This window comes from Lepidochelys kempii, chromosome 21 (assembly GCF_965140265.1).
Source record: "Lepidochelys kempii isolate rLepKem1 chromosome 21, rLepKem1.hap2, whole genome shotgun sequence".
In the NCBI taxonomy this organism is placed as follows: Eukaryota; Metazoa; Chordata; order Testudines; family Cheloniidae; genus Lepidochelys; species Lepidochelys kempii.
In genome coordinates, this window is record NC_133276.1 from 11,972,060 (window position 1) to 11,995,547 (window position 23,488).

General features: G+C 40.2%; 1 protein-coding gene across 3 annotated transcripts in view; it reads left to right on the plus strand.

Moving 5' to 3' along the window:
* Window positions 1-23,488, plus strand: part of MAPK14 (mitogen-activated protein kinase 14) — a 47,466-nt gene that overhangs the window by 18,342 nt on the left and 5,636 nt on the right. For 2 of the 3 annotated variants that reach the window (XM_073319891.1, XM_073319888.1), the window contains exons 3-9: window positions 2,580-2,638; window positions 8,779-8,890; window positions 9,440-9,469; window positions 9,972-10,019; window positions 10,514-10,628; window positions 11,437-11,508; window positions 19,065-19,144. In XM_073319891.1, the coding sequence (XP_073175992.1) occupies window positions 2,580-2,638; window positions 8,779-8,890; window positions 9,440-9,469; window positions 9,972-10,019; window positions 10,514-10,628; window positions 11,437-11,508; window positions 19,065-19,144 (516 nt within the window). The remainder of the gene's footprint in view (window positions 1-2,579; window positions 2,639-8,778; window positions 8,891-9,439; window positions 9,470-9,971; window positions 10,020-10,513; window positions 10,629-11,436; window positions 11,509-19,064; window positions 19,145-23,488) is intronic. The other variant, XM_073319889.1, reaches the window with a different exon arrangement.

Genomic DNA, 23,488 nt, shown 5'->3' on the forward strand with positions numbered 1-23,488 from the left:
TTTCCAGGAAGTAATGCAAGTGTACTAGTTCGCCCTGCATTTAGGGGAATGAGGATTTTTGATCAGTAAAAATTCAAAGGTGAGGATGGAGGTTGCATAGGTAGGAAAGGTACAAGTGAGGGTATGAATCTGAGCTGTTCTTGCAGACTGGCTCCACCTTGAACGTACTAAACAGCAACTTCTTTTCCAGCCGAGTTAGACCTCGCAAAAGGAAATTAAAACAAATAGTAAAAAGTTCTTCAGTTATATAAATAAAAAGAAAACAAGGAAAGAGGAAGTGGGGCTACTTTGCAGTGAAGATGGCGTCGAGATTAAAGATAATTTAGGTATGTCTCAAAATCTAAATGAATACTTTGACTCAGTTTTCAACAGGGTGAATAAAAATCAATGATTTTTTTTAAAACTGCTTTTATTTATTTAAATTGGATTTTTTTGGTTAGGTTTTTTCCTCAAAAAGCATTTTATCTAAAGATGGTTTTAATTAAGATACTTTATAGCTCAAAGATATCTTATAATGGAATAGGGATTATAAATTCTTTTGTATGAGACAATATATTCACGTAATGTTTAAGCAAAGTTTTGTAAATAAGTTCCAATAGTTCATGGATTAGGGACCCAATCTTATGGGTTTTCAGGGGCTTCTGTATAGATTATTTAGATTAATCTTTTCATCTACCCAATGGGACTCAGTACTGAGTCTAGAAGATACCATCAGAGATGCTTAGTTTTGCAGTTCTCAAACTGTGGATTTATGTCTCCAGAGATAACATGCTTGTTAACAGCAAAATGTTTTTAAATAAATAATATATAGAGGTGAGAAATAACAGACCTCAACCCTATTGTCCCTCTGCAAATTTGTGTACCTTACCTCTCTCTAAAAGTACAAAGTTTCAAAAAGTTTAATGAATAGAAGATTGTTGGGGGCGGAATAGATCTGGACAAGGAGAAGACTGAAGATAAATGTGAGAAGGGAGGGACAGACAGTTGAAACAAAAGTGAAACTGTTTGGGCAGTAAGTCTGAGTATAGCCTTCATTGATTCCCGTACCATCCTCTCTCTAGAAGGGAAAACCTATAATGGCAGCAGGTCGTAAAAGAGACCCAGTTTGGGAATAAGAACCATTCAAGAAATATATGTTTGCTGCTGATGTTTTAAAGAAAGTCACTCGAGTGAACTGGTGGAAGTCACTTAAGCACTTGGATTCAGAGACTGTTGAAGTGATAATCTCACTTTTAACAGCAGTAGCTTCTTCTGCTGTTGTAGAAAGAATATTTTCTTCCTTTGGACCAATTTGTTCCAAACTGAAATATCGTTTGGGACCTGAACAAGCAGGAAAGCTTGTTTTTCTTTTCCAGATTATGAACAAACAGGAAAATGAAGGTGAAGACAACTGAGTTGGCTGCAGAAGCCAATATTTTAAATTTCTCATGTTGATCTGGCTGACAGTAGTTTTCTTTTTTTTTTAATATTTCATTTAACTATTTTAGTTAAAAACAATTTTAACAAAAACAAACCAGATTTTTAAAAAACTTGAGTGTTTAACTAAATTCAAAAATTCAGATGCTTGTTTTGTTAAAATATTATATGTTTGCCGTTGAAGAAAAAAATCCAGAATACACAGCGTTGCTAGAAGAAAAGGAGGACTTGTGGCACCTTAGAGATTAACAAATTTATTTGAGCATAAGCTTTCGTGAGCTACAGCTCACTTCATCGGATGCGTTGCTGTTTTAGTTAACTAAAACAATTTAAATGTCTCTCCGGTGGTGATCTCCTCCTAATACAGCCTAATAGTATTTCATGTAGCATTTTAAACTTGCACAACACTTTCAAAAGATGCGCCTGGGAGCTTAAATTCATAACTTTGCCAGACACTAAAAATCACGGACTATATAGGGACACTGGATTTATGGCTTATTACAAAAACTTGTAACGCACTAACAACTGTCCCTCCCACCAGCTGCTTTCCCTTTCTCCTTTTCTCCCTGTGACCAGAGGAGTTTTTAATTGCCAACTTCACCTTGAATGGTCCCTTTCGGTACGCGTCAGCTACTTATGCAAAACAATCTGTTCCACCTTGTATTTAGCAGTGACGCTCTGAGTACCTTTCCTAGACCCGAAGAAGAGCTCTGTGTAAGCTTGAACGTTTATCTCTCTCGCCGACAGAAGTTGGTCCAATAAAAGATATTCTCACCCACCCTGTCTCCTAATATCCTGGGACCAACGTGGCTACAACAACACTGAATATAGCATTTGTGTCAGTTGATAATATCAAGTTGCATTACTTGATTTTTCACCTTTCCCTATTTGATTCTTTGGATGGATGATTGGGGTAAAAATGGCAACCATATGTATTAAAACTAGAAACTTTTTCCCCACAAGAACATAAGCTGTATTCAGGATCATGAAAACTAATTTCTTCCCTCCTCCCCTGGCCTCTTGATGTGTTTGGAAGAAAAAAGTGAGATGGAGTGAATCTTTTCTACTCCAGTACAGGAACTAACCATTTATGAAGTAGATCAAATTATATTACAAAATATATTGCACATTTTTCTCATTTTTTGCCTTTTTTTTCTTTATAGGTGATTGGTCTGTTGGATGTGTTCACACCTGCTAAGTCACTGGAAGAATTCAATGATGTGTAGGTAACATCTTTGAAAACTGCAGCCCAAGCATACGATTATAGAAACGTAGGGCTGGAATGAACCTTGAGAAGTATAATCCAGGCCCTTGACTGTGGCTAAACCATCACTGAAAGGTGTTTGTCCAACCTGTTTTTAAAAACCTCCAGTGATGGGGATTCCACAGCCAGCTTTTCCTAATATCTAACCTAAATCTCCCTTGCTTCAGATTAAGCCCATTACTACTTGTCCTACCTTCAGTGGACATAGAGAAGAGTTGATCATTCTCTTTATAACAGCCCTTAACGTGTTTGAAGACTGTCACATATTCCCCTGCTCCTCTTCTCCCTCTCTCTCTCCTGCTTTCCCCTCCTTCCTCCCCCCCCCCCCAAGCACACAAACTACTATAGTAGTGCTAGCTGCACTTGGTACATGGTTGAAATTTGGAAGGATTGTGAGGATTATAGTTAAATTTTGTTTTGGAATCACAGGTCTTTTCTATCTCTAATTTCTTATTAATCATCTTATCCTTCCTCCTGCCAGTGTAGGATTGTTCCCTATAGTGCTTTTACTAGCACCTTGTCTAGTCTAGTTTTAAACCTCTGAAGTGTTGGGACTTCTTCTACATCGCATGTGAGATTATTTCAAGGCCTAATCATTCTCCTTGTCCAGAAACTCTCACTTCTAATTATATCTCCTTTTTATGCCATAAACAACTCTTCCCCTGTTCTATATTTACACCCTTCAGGTACTAGTAGACGTCCTTTGTGTTCCTCCCATCACTGTTTACTCTTTACTGAGCCAACCTATACATATTTAGGCTGGGGTTTTCAAAGGCACCCAGTTCCCTTTAGTGCCTTTTGAAAATCCCCATTTTAGCTCCATTAGTCTCGTCTAATGATGTAAAATAATCACCCTTTTTAAATGACAAAAAAGCAGGAAAGGGGCAGTGCATTCACGAGTTCTTCAAAGCCATAGCATATAGAGTGGGGTGTCCTGGTCAGCTCCCTTTGTGCTGCTCAGGCAATGCAGTCGATACCTGCCTTGGGGGGTATGAGTGCTTTGGAAGAGATTGACAGGGTTGGGAAATTAGCATTTACCTTATCTGGAATGAGACCACCTGTGCCAAGCCATTCATACATTTTTTAAAAGATATGATCCAGTAGATATTTGTGTCTCATGTTGGATTAAAGATGAAACCAATTAACTTTGAGAAACAGTGAGTCTGTGCCTATAGATTGAAATTAACCTGGAAAGAGAGTATGAAAGCAGTCTTTTTTGGTTACTTTAGTGACTCCAAAACTGCTATAGTTTATCACAAAAAGAAAAGGAGTACTTGTGGCACCTTAGAGACTAACCAATTTATTTGAGCATGAGCTTTCGTGAGCTACAGCTCACTTCATCGGATGCATACTGTGGAAACTGCAGCAGACTTTATATATACACAGAGAATATGAAACAATACCTCCTCCCACCCCACTGTCCTGCTGGTAATAGCTTATCTAAAGTGATCATCAGGTGGGCCATTTCCAGCACAAATCCAGGTTTTCTCACCCTCCACCCCCCCCCACAAATTTGAGAGTGAATTTGTGTGGGGGGGGTGGAGGGTGAGAAAACCTGGATTTGTGCTGGAAATGGCCCACCTGATGATCACTTTAGATAAGCTATTACCAGCAGGACAGTGGGGTGGGAGGAGGTATTGTTTCATATTCTCTGTGTATATATAAAGTCTGCTGCAGTTTCCACAGTATGCATCCGATGAAGTGAGCTGTAGCTCACGAAAGCTCATGCTCAAATAAATTGGTTAGTCTCTAAGGTGCCACAAGTACTCCTTTTCTTTTTGCGAATACAGACTAACACGGCTGTTACTCTGAAACCTATAGTTTATCACCAAATTCCAGCCCCGTATGGAACAGGTTTATATTTCTGGAATCGTGTTGTTCCTGGGAATGGCTTGTAGCAGGATACAGCTGTGAGCTGCTGCAAGCAGTTGACAAGGCATTGTCATATGCTGTATAAATACAGTCTTTGATCCTGACAGATGGAGGGTGAGACAGAGGGGAAGTGGATAAATGGATATCTAGACCCATAAGTTGTTCTTGGATTCCACACAAGTGTGATTCTGCAGCACAAAGGACAAGAGAGCGTAAAGGACATTACTCTGTTGACTGTTGTATGCCTAATGTGGAGTGCTCTTACAAGTCTGCTTTCAGCTAGTCCATTGGCATATGAAGGATAGTGGTCTCTGGGGCCTGTGACCTCCTCGCTGGCTTGCAGATAGTAGCATTTGACAAATGGGGTATTTGTATTTTCTTCAAAGGCATATTTAAAGCAGATCTTTACTGTTGAGTCTGTGCTCCATTAACATGTCTTGCAGGATTCTCCTAGGTAAAATCCGTTACCAGACAATACTTGGTTGGCTCATTCCTGCTCCTGCTAAACAGGCCAGGATCTCTTGTTTCCAGCCATGAGTCCCTTACATTACTATGCACTAGCTAAATGGAGCCACAATAGCTATTTTATCTTTCAGTTACTACTTGTTTATATCTCTCTTTTGGCCCAATAAAACTATGGTAAGTGTAGTGCCTTCAGCTTTCTTTAAATAAAATAAAATTTGATCGTTGTGCCTCTTTCTCAGTCATCTGGTCTTACCACTTTAGGTCGCCTGCCTCCATTTTGTTTTTCTTTGCCCCTCCCCATCAAAAAGGAAGCAGCCCTTTGGCTTGCACAGTGGCGAATACACTGGTTCAATGGCCAACAATATGGTTGCCATTTTCAATGTTTAGGGAAGAACCACAGCTGTCTTATCTGAATTCCGCAAGTCTAGTCAAGACTTGGGGTGAGCATTTAACACTTTTCTGGGCACCCGAGTCCAAGAACAAGGCTAAGTCAGCTAGAAAGTTTAGAGGAAAAAGTATCTTATAATGCCATAGTTGAGCGAGCTGGCTGGGTGTTAATTGTGTGCTTGGTTTCAACACAAGTTAGGCATGAAGTCCTAAGGTTGCGCTTTGACCCCTTTGAAGTGTTCAGCTGTGTCATGCTTTAGGACATTGAGGTCACCTCAAGTCATGCTCACTTCCATGCTGGGTCATATCCCCACACCAGGGGTACATGGGTAGCTGTTTATCTCCTTCATGTCCTTTGTTTCATCATATTGCCATTGCTGCAATTCATGCATATGGACGTATCCCCTCTGTGCCTCTTTTTCCATCTACAGAAGATGGTGGTGGTTTAACCACCTTTTTATAAAGCAATGTGATAGAAATGGATGAAAGCAACGTAAGAGCTAGGTGTAACTTGTGATTCAGGGTGCTGTACTAATGCCAGTGTCCCAGGCCCTGATGCATTGACACAACATTCTTTGCTTGCCACATGGAATGAAGGAGACGTTTATGGTAACAAAAGAAATCCCTATTATGTGGATGCTGCTTAATGAGCCTGAAGACTTTTCAGATACTTTGCAGATCTCCACAGGAATTGAATTAAAAGCTACACATTACCACGCCTGAGAGTCCAAGATAGCTAAGGGATACTTCTTCAGCTAGACAATCAAGGATTTCCGAGTTAAGACCAGTGGAGTGCTTTGAACTTAGGCCATACAGAAGAAAGGTCACAGTTGCCCATCAGCTCAAACCAGACTGAATGAGTGGCAGTATTCCTCATACAACACTAGCGTTTCTGAATTGGTAGGATACAAATGCACTATGCAAAAGTGACTATGGCAACAAGGAAAACTGCCCATGGTTTGATGCCCATGATTTTAGATGTGGGTTTGCCTTCAGCAGGGAAGGGTCTCCAATGTGAAGAACCTGGCTTGCATAAACAAGTACAAAACTATACTATAGAAGATCTCCAATTTTTAGATTCTCTCCCACAGAGATTTTTCTTCTGAGCAAGCCAATTTAAAGTTCTTGGGTAAAATTTACAAAAGTGACTAGGAACTTAGGAACTGAAATGCCAAAGACACTTCTGAAGGTGGAATTTAAGGTCTCTTAAAAACATTACTTCTGGTGTTTTTAAGGTGCTCTTGATGCCATAATATAAACATCTGCCTTCAGGGTAGAAGTCTCTGCATTTATGCGTGGTTGCTAATTGTCAGAGACTCATCCCCCTTGGGTTTCAGAGCCTGGGCTCTAGCCCGAACAGGAATGTCTGCAATACTATTTTTGGCCCCATAATTTGACCTCAAGTCCATTGACCCTGGGCTCTGAGACTCTCTGCTGCAGGTTGTGGGGTGGTTTTATTTTTGCATTGTCGACATACCCATAGACTTCTGATGGGGGAAGAGATCTCCAAGTTTTATATACTACTATACAGTGAGAGTTTAATGTAATTGGCCCCTGCCATCCTTAGCACTGTAAACAAAATCTGTACCATTCAGAATTTGACAAAACCCTTGCTTCTGAGCTTGGTAAAGGACCTTTGCTACCAGAGGGAATAGGGGAGAATATACAGGGACTCCTCTGCTCATATACTACTTCATAGCAAAACATTGTTATGTTCTTTATGGGTTTGTGGCAGCAATGTCTATTAGGAGAAGCACTACAGAATCAGCAGAGTCCAGAGTATCTTATTTGAGGTACTGTGGGAACCAGCAGAGAAGATTGCTTCCACAATTACAAATTAAATTGAAACTTTAAAAAATTTCAGCACGGTTTTTTTAACACTTAATTTTATGAAAAATACTAAACTTCTGAAGTTAGGTGGTTTTGGGCTTCCTAATGTAAAACTATTACATTGCAAATGGTCTTTCACAATCTGCTCTTTCTCTTGGATGTACTGAATCATGTCTTTGGGTACATTTAGATGGTCTAGAAATGGTACTCTGCCTGTTTGCACTAATGGAAAAAGAGGACCAAGTCAGTATGAAAGTATAGTGAGACTGTGTGGGGGCATAGCTTCTAGTTTCACTAGAATTTATTATTCTTTGATGTAAATTTCTTACTGAGAAGAACAAAAATAGAAAGTATTGGTGGGGGTTTTTTGTGCATTTATATTTGGATGGCTGGCCAGTTACCTATTGTGTCTTTGGAATATCATTACTAAGGTGCATTTATCATTGAAAGTAACTAGCAATAATTAGAGTAAAATCCTTATACAGAAAATTATTGTTGGTGTTTAAAATACAATTTCTTGGCTTTTTAATCTCTTTGTAGTTGTTACAAGGTGGAAAAAAAGGCAGACTCTATGGACCCCTGAACACCTTTATTGTTAGGGTGTCATAACTGAGGAAAACCTTGTCCAATCATTTTACATTTGATAGAACCACATCTGCATTAGTAAATTTGGCCGGAATAGCTAAATCAGCAAATCCTCCTAGTGTAGACTCAGTGTATCTTATTTTGCTCACCGAACATATGGGATTGAAGTAGTGTAGTCCAGGACTTTACAAACCAATATTTTTGCTTGTTTGTATGGATATGGGTAGTTTGGAAAGCAGTGGACACTTCATATCCCAAAGAAAACTGGCATTCAATTTCATGCTTCAGGACATAAGCCGACATTGCCACTGGGTCAGGGAGGAGTTTCTTGCCCCACCCACTATTCCATCCCATAGTTCAGCATGGGTATTCTGCTTTCCTGTGAAGCATTGGTATGGCCACTCAGCTGGACTGGCAAATGTCCCAGTATGTTCCCAATGCCATGCAAATGAAGAAAATCGCTCTGCTATTTCAGATATTTCTTAGTTGAGGAAGGGTTATGGAAAGAAAAGAGGAGTATTAAATGGAGCTGCCTTTTAGTCATGTGTATTGAACAAGAAAACATGTTGTTCAGGAGTGTGTGAGGAACAGGAAGGATGTCTCCATAGTGGTCAAAAAGAAAAGGAGTACTTTTGGCACCTTAGAGACTAACCAATTTATTAGAGCATAAGCTTTCGTGAGCTACAGCTGAGCTGTAGCTCACGAAAGCTTATGCTCTAATAAATTGGTTAGTCTCTAAGGTGCCAAAAGTACTCCTTTTCTTTTTGCGAATACAGACTAACACGGCTGTTACTCTGAAACCATCCATAGTGGTCAGTTATTCTAATATCCTGTTCCATATGAAGCAAAGCTTCATTTAAGCCCTGTGGGAATGCTAGTTTGCTTAGTAATTGTCTTTCGTGGGAGAAAAGGGTATTTCCTGGTGGCTCTCCCTGTCCTACCTTTTCTTTTGTTTCTAGGTACCTGGTGACCCACCTCATGGGGGCTGATCTGAACAATATTGTGAAATGCCAGAAGCTCACAGATGACCATGTACAGTTTCTTATATACCAAATTCTTCGGGGTCTGAAGGTACTTGTACCAGTCCTATCAAAATACTGAGGAGATGGAAATTCCTGAACTGTACAATCCCCCTTACAGAGATTAACATGAATGGATTGTGGAGTTTATTCACTCTCTTAGTTCATGTAGGGTAACCTTCTGTTGCCCTTTCTCCTGTCCACTTAATGATTCAGTATTGTTATAGTGCTCCACCAGAAACTCACAATGTGAGTATGTTCTCACATTATGCATAGCAATGGGCTGAGTCTGGAAGGTTATGAATAAGAGCTGTTCTGTGCACTATCATAGTGGATCTTTTATCCCTGCAATTTATATCATTATTCTAGTTTCATTGTTGGTAACAGTGAATTCTTCAGTGTCTGGAAGGAGACAGACTAAGTATGAAACGCCTTTGTGCATATGACCCTTGGAAGGCCTATGCACCACTTAAGTCCCACTTAATTCCTGCTGCAAATTAATTGTGTGTGCGGGGCGGGGGTTAATATGCTCTAGTAGTAAGGACATGGGAGGATGTTTACTCCATACTGATCTGTAAAAATCTGTCATCTTGTGTTACAGTACATCCATTCGGCTGACATAATACACAGAGTGAGTATTTGTACTAGGATAACTTTGTTTAAAATGTATGGAAATCAATAATTTAAAAGGTGTGACATTGAATCCGTTCATCACAGCAGCTTTAGAATTGGGATGAAAGCTTTTGGGGAATATTGCAGGAAGTTGTCTTGTAGTGGGGAAAATGACATTAAGATTCCTGGGTTCTGTTCCCAGCTCTGCTTTGACTTGCTGTGTCTTTGGGTAAATTGCATTACTCCTCTCCATTACCTTAATAGAGGTATTGAGGCTTAATTAGCCTTTTATGAAAGAATCTTGAAAGACTGACTGCTGCTTATACAGAAGGCCTATGAGAACAGCAGAAAACTCAGTAAAAATTGGCTCTAGAATGAGACCCCCCCACCCAAAAAGAAAGTTGCATTCTTATTTAAATGGTTGTTAATGCCAAACGCAGACAATGTATAGACTCTGCTGTAACTGCAGCTAATACGTTATTATGCAAGGCTGATGCTAATATTGTTTCCTTCTTTTTTAGGACTTAAAACCTAGTAACTTAGCTGTAAATGAAGACTGTGAGCTGAAGGTAATCTGGTGATAGTATGCACTTAGTTTGACTTGTGGTTTGAGTAGTTATGGTGGACATTGAAGATGCAGAAGTTATATAAGCAAATCAGCTTCTTAATAGCTCAACTTAAAATGCCTGGAATACTTTAGTCCTCACCTGTTGTATGTTTTCAAGGGGCTGAAAGGAAGTTTGTGCAAAACTTCTATTGAACTTTTTACGTGTTGTGTGAATTTAGTGCTCATGAGAGTAAAAGCTAACAACTCTGGCTTGGAATTGAGTACAGTAGAGTTAGAGGCAAGTTATGCACACACAACTCTGCATAAATGCTGGTACTCGAGGTCTATTGTATTTTTGTCTAGTGCCTTAATTTGTGTTCCATAATCTACTCTTTGCATCATTCCATCCAGTTCTTTCTCCACCCAGTCTCAAAACTGCCTGATTATTTGTTCTAAAGAATTTAGGTTTCATTTTTCCATTACAACAATGTGCAGCTTTCTTTTATTGTTCTGCAGATTCTGGATTTTGGTTTGGCCCGGCACACGGATGATGAGATGACTGGGTATGTGGCTACCAGGTGGTACAGGGCTCCTGAGATCATGCTGAACTGGATGCATTACAACCAGACAGGTACATTAGCAGAGGGGTTCTCATTTTTTATCGTGTAGCTCTCATCTTGATAGGGATTGTTTTATGGACACTACCCCCCCTCCCCTTCCATTTGTAAATGAACCACTGGGGCAACTATAGCAACTGTACTTGAGTAAAGCTGAATGGGAGGAGGCAGTGTTGTGTGGCCAGCCAGCTGTCCATGGACCACAGCTTGAGTATCATTACATTAGCATTCACAGGATTTCATTTAAATAATTCACTTACAATTCTTGAGATTATAATGAGCAAAATATCTGGCCTCATAGATATTCCTCTCATTTTGCCAGGTCATGACTTCCTATAGAAATAGATAGTATAAATCTGCTCCTTTGATTTCATACCTCTTATTTCTTTTTGTGTTCTCCTGTCACGCTCTCCTCTTTACTTGTGCATACATCCCCCTGAATGTTTTTGTGGCTTTCTCTTTCCATCTGTTTCCATTTGGGTATGACAGGAGTAAGACCAGGCCCTCTTGCAGCTGTGCAAATCCATCCCACAGAGATCTGTCTGCCTCGAACAGGCTTTTCCCTCTTCGTCTGTGGACTTTGATGCCTGATGGGCATTATGCCCAGCTGGGGAAACTTTCATCTAATTTGGTATTAGGTTTGCTTCGTCAAGTATCAGCTGATGGTCACGGAACATTGTTGGCTGGCCTGGGACATGGTATAATTTGTATTTAACGCCAAAGCATGGAGTTATTTCTACTTATTGAAGAAGGTAATTCTGTTGAGATTTTATTTTTCCTAGACTACATTTATTTTTTTGTTTTTGTTTTTGTTTTGTTCAGTTGATATTTGGTCAGTGGGGTGCATTATGGCTGAGCTGTTGACTGGAAGAACATTGTTTCCTGGTACAGACCGTATCCTTTTAAAAACTTTATTTTGTCTTTTGAAATGTAAATTAGAGCTCTTCACTTTCACACATTTCACAAGGAAATAAAATTTTCAGTGATGACTTCTTGTGCTCCAGACATGGCTAGGTGTGTCCCACATGAGAAATCATTACTGTGCAAAAGGAGGCAGAACTCTTCCTCTTTATTGGTACCTGTCATTACTAGAACTATCTTGTTGTCAATTGCTGGGAGTCCCACACCTTGTCAGTCTGGCAAAATTATTGCGTTCTGGGTTTGGTCAGTGGCACAATATGCCGCATATCCCTATTGTATCCTTCTTGTGTTTATTGCAGATTCCTTACAAGTATAAAATATCCCTTATTTCTCAGTAAGGTGACCTTCTTTGTGTGTTTAAACGGTGCGCTATTAAAACAGCGATTCTTCTGCTTCTTTAGGTCAGGGATCCCTTGCCAATTTGTTCCAAATATCCAGCTCCCTTGTCAGACGCTTATTAATTTTAATCATTTGAGTTCCACTCCCCCTTTCAGTGTGTGCTGGGGCAGATGTGAGAGCTCAGGCTCTGGTAAGACTTGTTTCAGAATTGTTTTGATAGCACCAGTGGCCTGGGTGAGATCTTTTGGCAGACCTACAAGAGAGGGTAACTTGTTCAGAGGAGAATAAATCCTTTGCAGGAGCATCTTAGGACAGTGGTCACCGGTCGATTGCCATTGACTGGTCAATCCTAAAGGATCTCCCAGTCGATTGCGATCTCCAGCAGCACAGTGTGGCTGCTGCTAAGGCAGACTCACTGGCTCCACGCCACTCCCGGAAGCTGCCAGCGCAGCCCCGGGGCTGGGGTCTCCCTCCGTGCGCTGCTCCTGCCTGCAAGTACCGCCCCCACAGCTCCTATTGGCTGGAAGAGCTGTGGGGGCGATGCTAGCAGAGAGGGGCAGCATGCGGACCCATGGGCCTACCACAGGGGCGTGTTGCTCCCTTCTGGGAGTGGTGTGGGGCCGAGTTAGACCCTTAGCCTCGCTGCACCCACCACCAACTGGGTGCCGCCAGAGGTAAGTGCTGCCCAGCAGGAGGCCACACCCCAACCCTCATCCCTGAGCCCCCTCCCGGGGCCTGCACCCTGAGCCCCAGCCCTGACCCAGATCCAGCACCTTGTACCCCCGTCTTGCACCCCAACACTCTGCCCAAGCCTGGAGTCCCCTCCCAGAGCCAGCACCCCATACCCCCTCAACGCCCTGCCCCAGGCTCAGCTCAGAGCCCCCTCCCACACTGCAAACCCCTCGGCCCCAGCCCAGAGCCTGCACCCCTTCCCAAATGCCAACCCCCTCTCCCAGCCCAGTGAAAGTGAGTGAGAGTGGGGGAGAGCAAGTGACATGGGGTGGGGGGAATGGAGTGAGTGGGGCGGGGGTGTGGGGAAGGGGCGGGGTAGATCCTGGGTTGCCCTTAGATTAAAAAAGTTATCTTGGGCATAAAAAGGTTGGAGACCACTGATCTAGGAATATCTTCCCCAGGGAATTAGAACAAAAAAACCCTACTGTTTGGAACAAATTGGTGTATTTCAAAGAACAAAACAAAACTTTAGTACAGCCATTAAATGACTAGGGATAAAAATCATCCCTGGCAGAGGTGATTGAGTAACATCTGAATATAGGGATGAATTTTGCCAGAGATTAACCACCTTTCACCAAAACTCCCCCCACACCATACTCTCGATTGTAGTGTGTCTGCATAAGCACTAATATTTACATCTGTTTACTGGAACATATTGTCATTCAGTTTTCTAGTAATGTTTAATATGTTAACGTACTATTTAATATGTCATCTTGGAACACACTTTCCTAGGCCTTAAAAAAAACCAAAACCCAATTGCTTTTTTCCTTTCATTACCCTTGTCACTTTCTGTTGTATGTTTTCTCTTCCTCCTTCAGTGTGTCTAACTATTCCATCCGTCTTCATCTCCTTGTTTTGCATTACCTACTTCCTTTCCTTCCCTACTAACTGTGATCTTACTCATCCCTCTCAATTTGCTAAATATGCTCTCATTCAACATCAGTCATCATCTCTCCCCTTCTCCTCTTTTCAGTTCAGTTGGGCTACTTGAACCCTAGTTCTGCTTCTCTCTCTCTCCTCCTTGTCTGGGGTCTAGAAGAGAGAAATAGACAAAAACTACTGTCTCCCCATTTTGACTACCTAATTGCTGGCAACCAATTTATCAGGTGGTCTGGCTTGGACATTTGGCTTTTTGCTGCAGAAAAAGAAACCAGAATATCTGTATCAGCAAAAATATCACTGCTGTTGACATTTGACCCTGGAAGCAGTGGCACCCTGAATTCAGAATGTAAATAGGAGAATACTGATTCAGAGTCTCTAACAAAGGTTGCTTAAACTTCAGGTGCTTCAGATGAGGTCTCTTCTGCCAGATGTAACCAAAAAAGCTACAAAGACGTGTAATTAAAATGTCTCAAATAGGATTTGCAATATAAGAGAAGCAGTGTGGCCTAGTGGATAGAACACTGAACTGGAACTCTCAGGACCTGGGGCTGCCACTGGCCTTCTGGGTAATCTTTGGCAAGTAACTTCAGTTCTGTGTCTCATTTTCCCCCTCTTTAAACTGGGGATGTTACTTCCTTTATAAAGTGCTTTGAAATCGACTGGTGAAAAGTGCTGCATAAGAGTTAGATGTTTTGTTAAATGCCAGGAAATAATTCTCAGTGTGTACTTTACTGTACCGAGCAAAATAGATAAATCTCTCCTTCCAAGTCTGAGAGACTTTCCTCTGACTTTTTAGAATGTGCCTTATAGGCATATAACTACTGTGCAAAAGAAAGTTTGATTTTAAGAAATCCTGTCCTTTCCCATGTCATGGTAAGGTACTTTACTAGTTTATATATATTTCCTGCAGATACTTGCAATTCTCTACCTTGAACGCATGCATTCTTTCACACATATTGATAATTTGTCACATCATGAAGTTTTTCTCCTAATCAAGGCTTGATTTTTATATAAAGGTATTGAGGCCCTTCCCACACCACCTCCACAGATATAGAAAGCCTATAGTAGTTCTTTGAGCATTGCCTGCATGGATCCCCACCTTAAGTGACATGAATATCCTATGCACGTGAGATTAGCACATTCTGGAAAACAGTATCTGTTGGGGGTTATGTGTGTACCTTACCTAAGCCTTTATGCCCCATGCCAAAGATATAAAAGGGGGCTAACACTCTCTCAAACCTCGACTTGGTCCTGCATAGACAGCAACAAGGAACTAAAGGTAGTGACTCACCCAGATCTGCATTTGTTAAGATCAGTGCCCTGAGCTCCCAACATGTTCAGCATTGGGGGTTATTATTCAAGTGATTAGCCATAGTTTCTATAATTATACGTACAGTGGGAACATTAAGTCTCTCAAGTGTTATCTTCGTCTTGGTTACCTCTGCGGTGAAATTCATAGATCAACTGTGAGGTTCTATAGTTGTTAAAATCTTTTTTGATGAGGGAAGAGTTGTAGGGAAATCGACAGATGCAGAAAATTTTGGGGTGATGGGAATAAGATCAAGGAGTGTATTTGACTGAAAACCTTAATTTCTCACTACCACACACAATTAGATTAATCATTCACTGTCCTCTTGAAATTCTGTCATTTTCAGAAAATGAATTAAGTGATTTCAGATATTTGTAATCTTCCCTTCTGTTTAATACTAATATATGTGCTTTTACAAGCATATTTTCCCATTGATTAAAAACATTTTTATCACCTCTTTTTTTCAATGTGACTAGTCCACTCAAATAAGAGAGGAAGCTGATTTGCTGTTTTCCCTGTACAAAGTACTGTCATGTGCAAAAGGAAACAAACATTTCTTTCACTGTTGGCAATCTTGGACGTTTGTTACAACAATATAGACAAAATTATATTTCTCTGACTGTTAAATTGACTGTATCCCTTTAAATTCTGTGATGAAAATATATATTTTTGCCATCCAATCATGTGCTGTTCTACAGAAGTTCATGTTGAAAACGAACCATTTGGAAATTACATGGTCTCTTGGTACATTTTGCTCTGCTTGTCTAGTCTCTCAAGTATTCTTTGGACATGCTTTGCGTGGATAAGCTCTTGTAATCTTGCAGTGTCTGCTGTTGATGATGGAAGATTGATTGTTTTCTGCATTTCAGGATCATTGGGACTTGAGTCCTCGGAGAGCCTGTGGCGATCCCTTTTGAGGTTTGCATGCTCTGCTTTCCCTTTCCATACACTACTTTTCTTGTGAGTGTTCTTTTGTTTTGTTTTTCTTGTTTTTGTTTTCCTTTTGCTTTGTGTGTTTACTAACTTTGTTAGTTTGGTGTGTAACTGTTCAGAGTTCACTTCACTCTGGCACCACTTGCCCCATTAGTTAAGGCTATGCTTGTAATTCAGTGGGATACAGATGGTAGGCCTAAACTAGATGCAGTAGTTCACATATTTGCATGCTGCAATGTCCACTTAGCACATTAGTTTTGGGAGCTACCAAGGTACTTGAAGTGTAATACACTTTGGAAATTTCTGGTAACTTCTAATACCTTGCTGTCTCCTGAGAATAGGGTTGACACGGCAGATGGCACACTATGTGCAATAGCGTCATTTGCACACCTGTGTTCACACGCCATATCAAAGCCAACACTCTGGGTTTGTTGGGAATGGGTAACTCAGTTAAGGAGTTCAGACCCTAGCAGTTCTTTTTTTGATCATCTTTTCTTTATCAGGTAAGATTTAAAAATAAGAGCATCTTAAAATTTAGACACAATTAAATATTTTTCTTTATTATAAAATTATATATTGGATTTGTGTTTAATAAAAAAGATCAAATCAATTTTGTAAGTGCCAGCTATTTAAAAACTCAATAAAGTGTAACTACCAAAATAAAAAAATGCTTCTGACTCTCACTTTAATTCAGTTCTTTCACACTTATAAATCAAGTCCTTTTAGTATCTTAAAATAACACTGGGCAAATTTAATATTAATATTTCACTTTTCTATCAAGATTTAGATGCCAAAATACTTGGGCTTGTCTAGATTAGGAATAACTGTGCAGGTGTATCCACACAGGTGTAAACACACTGATGTAGATTTCCCTAAATGGTCATGTCCTGCATTTGTACATTATACATGGTTATCTTTTCTTGCAATCACAAGAGCACAGCAATGCTGTAGTAGTTTAGGACAAAAAGTAAGGATCTTGTTCAGCTAAAACTTCAGATCTTTCAGAATACTTTTGACATTTTGAATTTACTCAAGACATCCAGGGCATCACTGTTTCTCTTAATAAAAATCATGGAGTCTTTAATGATCACAAGTGGTCATGGCCTCTGTTTTGTCCTTAGTGACTGGCTATTATACAGAAGGGTCCTATGATCCTGTTAGGTCTTAAACTCAATGAATCTACATTTACAGCAACTATTCCCATATTTCTTAATGTGCATAAACATACAAACTTCATTCTGGCTCTCTATTTCAACTTCAGTACCATAATGTCTCCTTTTGGGTAACGTGTTTTAAATAGCGGCCTTAATCCATAATTCTGATAGGTGTAAGCATGATTCTGAAACACACTTAAAAAGGCATTTAAATTAAAAAAATACAAATAAACCAAAGAATATCAAACTCAAAGTGAAGGCACGCAGGCAGTCCTTAGCTTGCAAAAGAGCATGAGTGAAGGGTGTAATGGCTGTCTTAAATTGGCTTTCATCAGGGCCATTTAAATATAGCTGATTGTATTAACTATAGCAGTCTTCTGCTATTTATATGACAGAAATGTCTGCTTCCATTATAAGTTTTGATGCCTAAGAGTTTGCAATTCAGTGATTACAGTAAATCTGTCTAGGTACATGTATGTGACCATTAGCTGTAATGTTTGAATTCCTGTTTTGATTCAAACTTGATAAACAGTTTAATCAACGTGAACTTTTTGATAGTAAATGAAACATCAACTCATCTGTTTGTCCAAGTATATTATAGCATAGATTTTTTTTATCCATTTTAGATGCATTTATTGTAGACCAAGCTTTAGTCAAAGTATGGCTTTAACAAGTAGAATTGGACATGCAAGGAGTCCTTAATATCAGCAGATGCATTTTGGGAGTACAAGGCTCCTTTTTAAAAATAAGTATTTGAAAAACAACCCCTGAGCATGGGCAAAATTTCATTTAAATGTTTCCACCACTTGAAGACTTTTGTAGTAAGAATTGTACTCTAATTTGTGCAAAATGATGTAGTAAGAATACTCAGTAGTAATGTATGCATTTGTGGCATTTGAGTAGAGAGATGTCATGTAGTGAGATACAATTGCAACTGCATTATGAGATCAGAGTGGCATTGTTTCCCTTGCCGTGAGCCATGCTGCCTAAAAAGATTATCTTGTATTTAAAGAAAACCACATAACTATGTTAATGTAATTTTAAGGGTATGATATTCCAGAAACAAACTTGAATGGTGTAGTGTGAAATCACTAATGGGATTTGGACTGCAGCATATTAGAGCAATTTAGAGATGGAATAAGATTGCTCCCAATTTTTAAAAAAGTTGACTTCCAGTCTGGCTCTTTATTCTTGTGATTATCAGACCTGTAACAGTATTTTAACAGATTTCTCCATGTACATTTTTTCAGATTTCTTAGATTTATTTTCTACCTTTTCAAAGAGAGCAGCTCAGTTGTCTAAATGACCTGATGGTAGCTCTGTTTTGGACTGGGCATTGTGTCTATTCTAGATCAGCAGTCCCATTGGAAGCACAAAGCTTTTCATCATACAATTATGCAGCTTTGGGGACTTTCAGGCCCTATATGTGCAAAGCTTCTGCCTGTTAGTTTTTGTTTTATTTTGGCAGCAGTGTTGAAACAAGATGATGTAGTCCGCTTCATATTTTCTAAAAGAAGCCAGTAGGAAGTAAGCACCCTCTGCTGGCTATGTTGGCCACTTCAGTGTTCTGCAGTTTAGCGTGCAGCATGGGAAGTGGGAGATGGGTGCAGCAGGTCAGTTTTTGGGTTGCTAGAACAACTCTACACAGCAAGCAAGTTCCAGTCATTCTGTGACATCCGGAGTTTGTCACAAGTGGTCAGACTGTCTCAGCAGTATAGTGCAAATGGCCATGTATTGTTGCATACTAGCACCTACACTTGCCAGCCTTCTGCTTTACTGCATCTATTACTAACATGCTTAATACTGCTAGCTACTAAAGCTCTGGGTGGATGTGAAAGGGTGGAGTGAGCATGTGAACTAAGCCTTGCCAGTGAGACAAAAGTTTTGTCTTCAGTGTCTGCTGTGCATTGTTCATGGCAGTCAAGTGTAAGTGACCAACTCTGCTCAATGCATGTGTGCACATTTGTGGTCCAGTTGTTTAATATAAATGATTTAGACACAAGTGCATTGTGTGGGGATGTTTAACTTTATACAGAAGGAATGTATAAAGTTTGCTTAAAATGACTATTCAGACAAGGTCTTGTTAGACCTTAACTCTCCAGCTTCATTAGGCTGATACTCTGAACTTTTTTTTTTCATTTTGATTTGTCCCAGCATTTTCCTTTATGGTTCACCATTAGATATTGATCAGTTGAAGCTCATTTTGAGACTCGTTGGAACCCCAGGGCCTGAGCTTTTGAAGAAAATCTCCTCAGAGTCTGTGAGTTTATACTTTGATTGTAATACCTGCCCTTTTGGGAGTCAGTGTGTTTTCTACCTCTGTTCTGCCCTCTCGTAGTCTGTCTGTACTTTGTGATCTTTTTCCTGGATTTTTGGTCTCTTCCTTTTTCATTTTTCTCTCTTGGGGTGTCCGTGAGTCCATATTTTGCCTGATCTCTCTTCCTCCTGCCCTACCTATGATGTGAACTCCGCTTTCCCATCTCAGTTTACATTTTCCTGATTTCTTTTTGTGGGTCTATACTTCACAAAGGATCACACGGGCAGACGCTACTGGAGAAGCACCTCTCATGGTTGGGATCCTGGGACTTACACCAATCACTGGTTCTCCAGATTGACTGTCCAAGGGACTCTCTATGGGCAAATGATCCCATCCAGAAATGAGCATGACATCTAAACGTGTGCAGTTTCTCTATGGGAGTTTGTGTGTTCTTCCCAAAGAAGTCTTTCATATGACAGCAGAATGAGCTGCTGCTGCTGCCACCACTGAGACTCTTTGGTTTTCAGTGCATAAAATCCAAACTGCATTGCAGGTGCTAAATTATGAGAGAGATGGTCACCATGGAAGAAGTGCACAGCCAGCCTAGCCACTTCAAACAGTCATGCTGTGCTAATGTATGTGTTAATTTGCACTGTACTTTTGCCAGCATGTATGTTATCTATGACCACTGAAGCTTTATTTAGATAGACTTCTATTTAAATGGTGACCAGTGTCTTCAGTCTTTCCTGCTGCCTTTGCCATGTAAAAATGTTTGTTCCTGGATTAGGAACCTCTTTGGGGAGGCAAAGTATAAAATAAATCAGACTTAATTTTACCTGTTCACAAAATTAAAATCCACAGAAGTTGCACCAAGGAGATACGACAATAAAAATATTAAAATAAAAAAAAGAGTATATGGGGAAGGGGGGAGTAGCAGAAGCTAATGGGTTGCTAATACATAGTAAGTGCTGATGTAATGAACTGGCTTACAGGTTTCTAGTGGCAAGCTGCAGAAAAGTGGTATTGAGATACTTGTTAAAGAATCAGAGGATCAGTTTGGTGGGGGACGAGTAGACTATTTCATATATCATATATCTGGGAGCAGCAAAGGCTTGTCCTCTTATCAGACATGTGAGAAGTCAGGTGAGCAGGTCAGATATAGGGAGAGCTAGAACTTGGTGGCCAAGAAGTGTCCTGAAGATATGGTGGGCTGAAGCACTGTGAATCAACAGAACTTTGAGTGTGAGCAAATTTGGGGGAGGACATAAAAGGACTTACAATAAAGCATGAAATCAGTGAGCAGTTCATAGAAGGAGTGTCACTGTAGCTGTTGTTTTGTTGAAGAAGTTACAGTACTTTGACTTGCAGAGTTGCAAAGAAAATGTATCTGAGTGATTGCAGTATTACAAATCTGAGAAGTGAACTCATGTTCAGAATTGAGATGAGCTAGATAGATGTAATTAATGGTATTCCCCTTATCAAGTAAGAGGATAGCCATCTTTTATGGTGATTGAAGCAAGTTAAGCTAGAGCTGAGTGGTATGGTCGAGCAGGTAGGCAGACTGTAAATTGAAAAGGGACACTTTGCTCAAGTTTTCACAGACCTCAACATAAAAATGGTCCTGGAATGTCTATGAAATGCTGAACTCTAGTAACGGGTGGTAGAGAGAGAGGAAAAGAGGGTTGAGAACAAAGCCTTATGGGATCCTTCTATAGTGGTATAGTATTGTCTCCCTTGAGTAAAGCAAAACTTGGGGTGCAGATACACCAGAGGTAGTATTCTAGGAGCATGGTATGGTCAGTAGTATCAAACATTACGTTATAGTCAAAGATTGAGGGAAGGGTATGTAACCAACTGGCTTTCGTGGATGCCTTACATGGTGAAGCTATTGAAGAGATGAGATTTTTCTCCAGTATTGTGCTGAGATAGCTAATAGCAATTGGATTTGGTGGGTTTCTTTGTGATGTGATAGCTGTGGTTTTTAGCATGACAGGGATAGTTCTGCTTATGGGAGTCATGAGGAGATGTAGAGATATGGTCTCTAGAGTGGAGGTGGCTAGCTTAGAGTGGAGCAGTTTTGGTGGGGGAATGTTGGCAATTTTAGCAGGAGCTGGGTGGAATTTAAAAACTACAATTTAAATGAATTTTTTGGGGAAAACAGCATGAAAATGGCAATATATCTCCTTCAGAAAAAGCCTGAGTAAATATGCCTTGCAGGATCTGGAAGATCAGTAAGTAAAAACACTGGCCTTGTCTAGACTAGAGAAATAGGTTGTTTTAAAACACAGTAGGTAATATGGGTGTATTAACATGACTTTAAACAGTGGTTTAGACAAGGTTTAACATTTTTAAAGATGTGTTAGTTTATCATGGTCAACCTTAATTTATTTGTGTTTAAAAACATGTTCAATAAGGTAACACATTTTAAAACGCAAACTTTCTTCATAGTTTAGCCAGGGCCACAGCAAATAATTGAATTCCAGACTTGAGGGCCCTCCACTGTCACCAGCTCCTGATATCTCATTTACAGACTGTTAGCTCGAAGATCTCTTCTCAGACATAGGGCTGAAGCCCATTTGGATACACTTGCATATTTGAATATATAGAAGCAGCCTAGGATCTGATAAGGATCCTAGGTCTCAAATCTGAGTTACAAAAGATGGATGGACCTTCTCATTCAGCTGAAGGGTACCTTCTCCATTTCCTTTGATAGTTTTCTTCAGACTACCATTATCACCTCCGACTAATTTGGAGTGGACTTCACCCTGTTAGCCGTGATTTTCAGCCAGACACCGAAAAAGCAGTGTGATTGAACTTTCTGGAACTGATGAACGATGTGGAGCTGAATTTCAAGGATATAGTGCGTGGGTTGCAACCCATTGATATCTCACTAGCTTCTCCATCAGCCTGATGTAAATGTTGAATAAGAGACGTAATAGATTGTAGGATCTGGCTGAACTTCATGTAAGAGAGCCCTTGGAGTTAACTATCCCCATACTCCCCTCTGGTAGGTCTACTTGAAAAGAAATAAAGTTAGGAGGATAGAGATGATTGTGATGTGATTATGAATGGATGCTGCTTACATGGAGTAAAGTATCCAAGTCTTTGCAGTGGGTGGCAGGAAGGGTGGAGAAGGCAGGTAAATGAAGGCATGCAATGAGAGCGTTTGAAGAGTTGAGTGAGGAGTTTCGGTGACTTTAGAAATTGCAGAATGATTAAAATGTTACAGATTAGTGAGGGGTCTTATAGGACTAAGTGGCCTTTCCAAGCCCTTTACTAAACTATATGAGTTTTTTTGTTTGGCGAATCAATATTTCCCCTGTTGATGACCCGAAGTCCTGCAGGGTTGAAGTTCAATGTTATATTGGGACTTACGGGAGGGTGGACTACTGTGTGCCTAGATTGTCAAAGTAGCTGAGACATACGCAAGCATGTTGTAGTGTTCTGTACTGGGGAAGTTTGGGAGAAGAATCACCGAGGGATAGGATTTGACCCAAAGGGCAGAAGGTATAGGGTACTTGAGGTGACCGCTATAGTAGTGTGGAAAAGAGGGCAGTTTTGGTGAATTGGAGATTAAATTTAAATTATGCGTTGATGACTAAGCAGTTGATCCTTCAGGAGAAATCACTGATCTGGCCAAGAATGTGGTTGATTTTGTTTGGTGTCAGATTGGGAGAAACTAAAGGTGCGAAGGGGAGGCGAATATTTTGGCTGTCATTGAAACTACCACCTGTAGGCTGAGGAGAGGCTGAATGAGGTGAAGAAAGGAAGGATTAGGTTAAACAGTTAGGTGAATAATTCAGGGCTTGTCTAAACAAACAGTCTGCAGAAAGATCAAATTTTCATCTGCCATGGACTATCTGTGTGGATACTGCTGATGCACATTAAGTTTGTTAGTGCACTTTGATCTAGTCCTGTTTCAATGAGAACTAGCTCAGAGGTCATTAACCAACTGTTAATGGACATCAGCAGGGTTTGCACGGACAGTTATCAGTGGAAGGTTTTAAGCATGATAGATTCACACACACCAGGTTGCTGCAAACTAAATGTTCATGTGAACAAACCCTGAATTTTAGATTTAGAGAGAGCATTAGGAGAAAGCGACAGATATTGGGAAGACCAGGTGGGTGAGGTAATATCTTTCTTTTTCTTGGACCAACTCCAATAAAAGATATGACCTCACCCACCTTGTCTCTTTAATATCCTGGGACCAACACTGCAAACCATATTTTGGGAAGGAAGAAAATGAAGTCGAGAGAGAATGTTTGCGGCATGATTTGAAGCTGGTGATTCCACTCTCTGCGCCAGTGGCATGAGAACAATGGGTGTGATAGAGGCTGGGGAAGG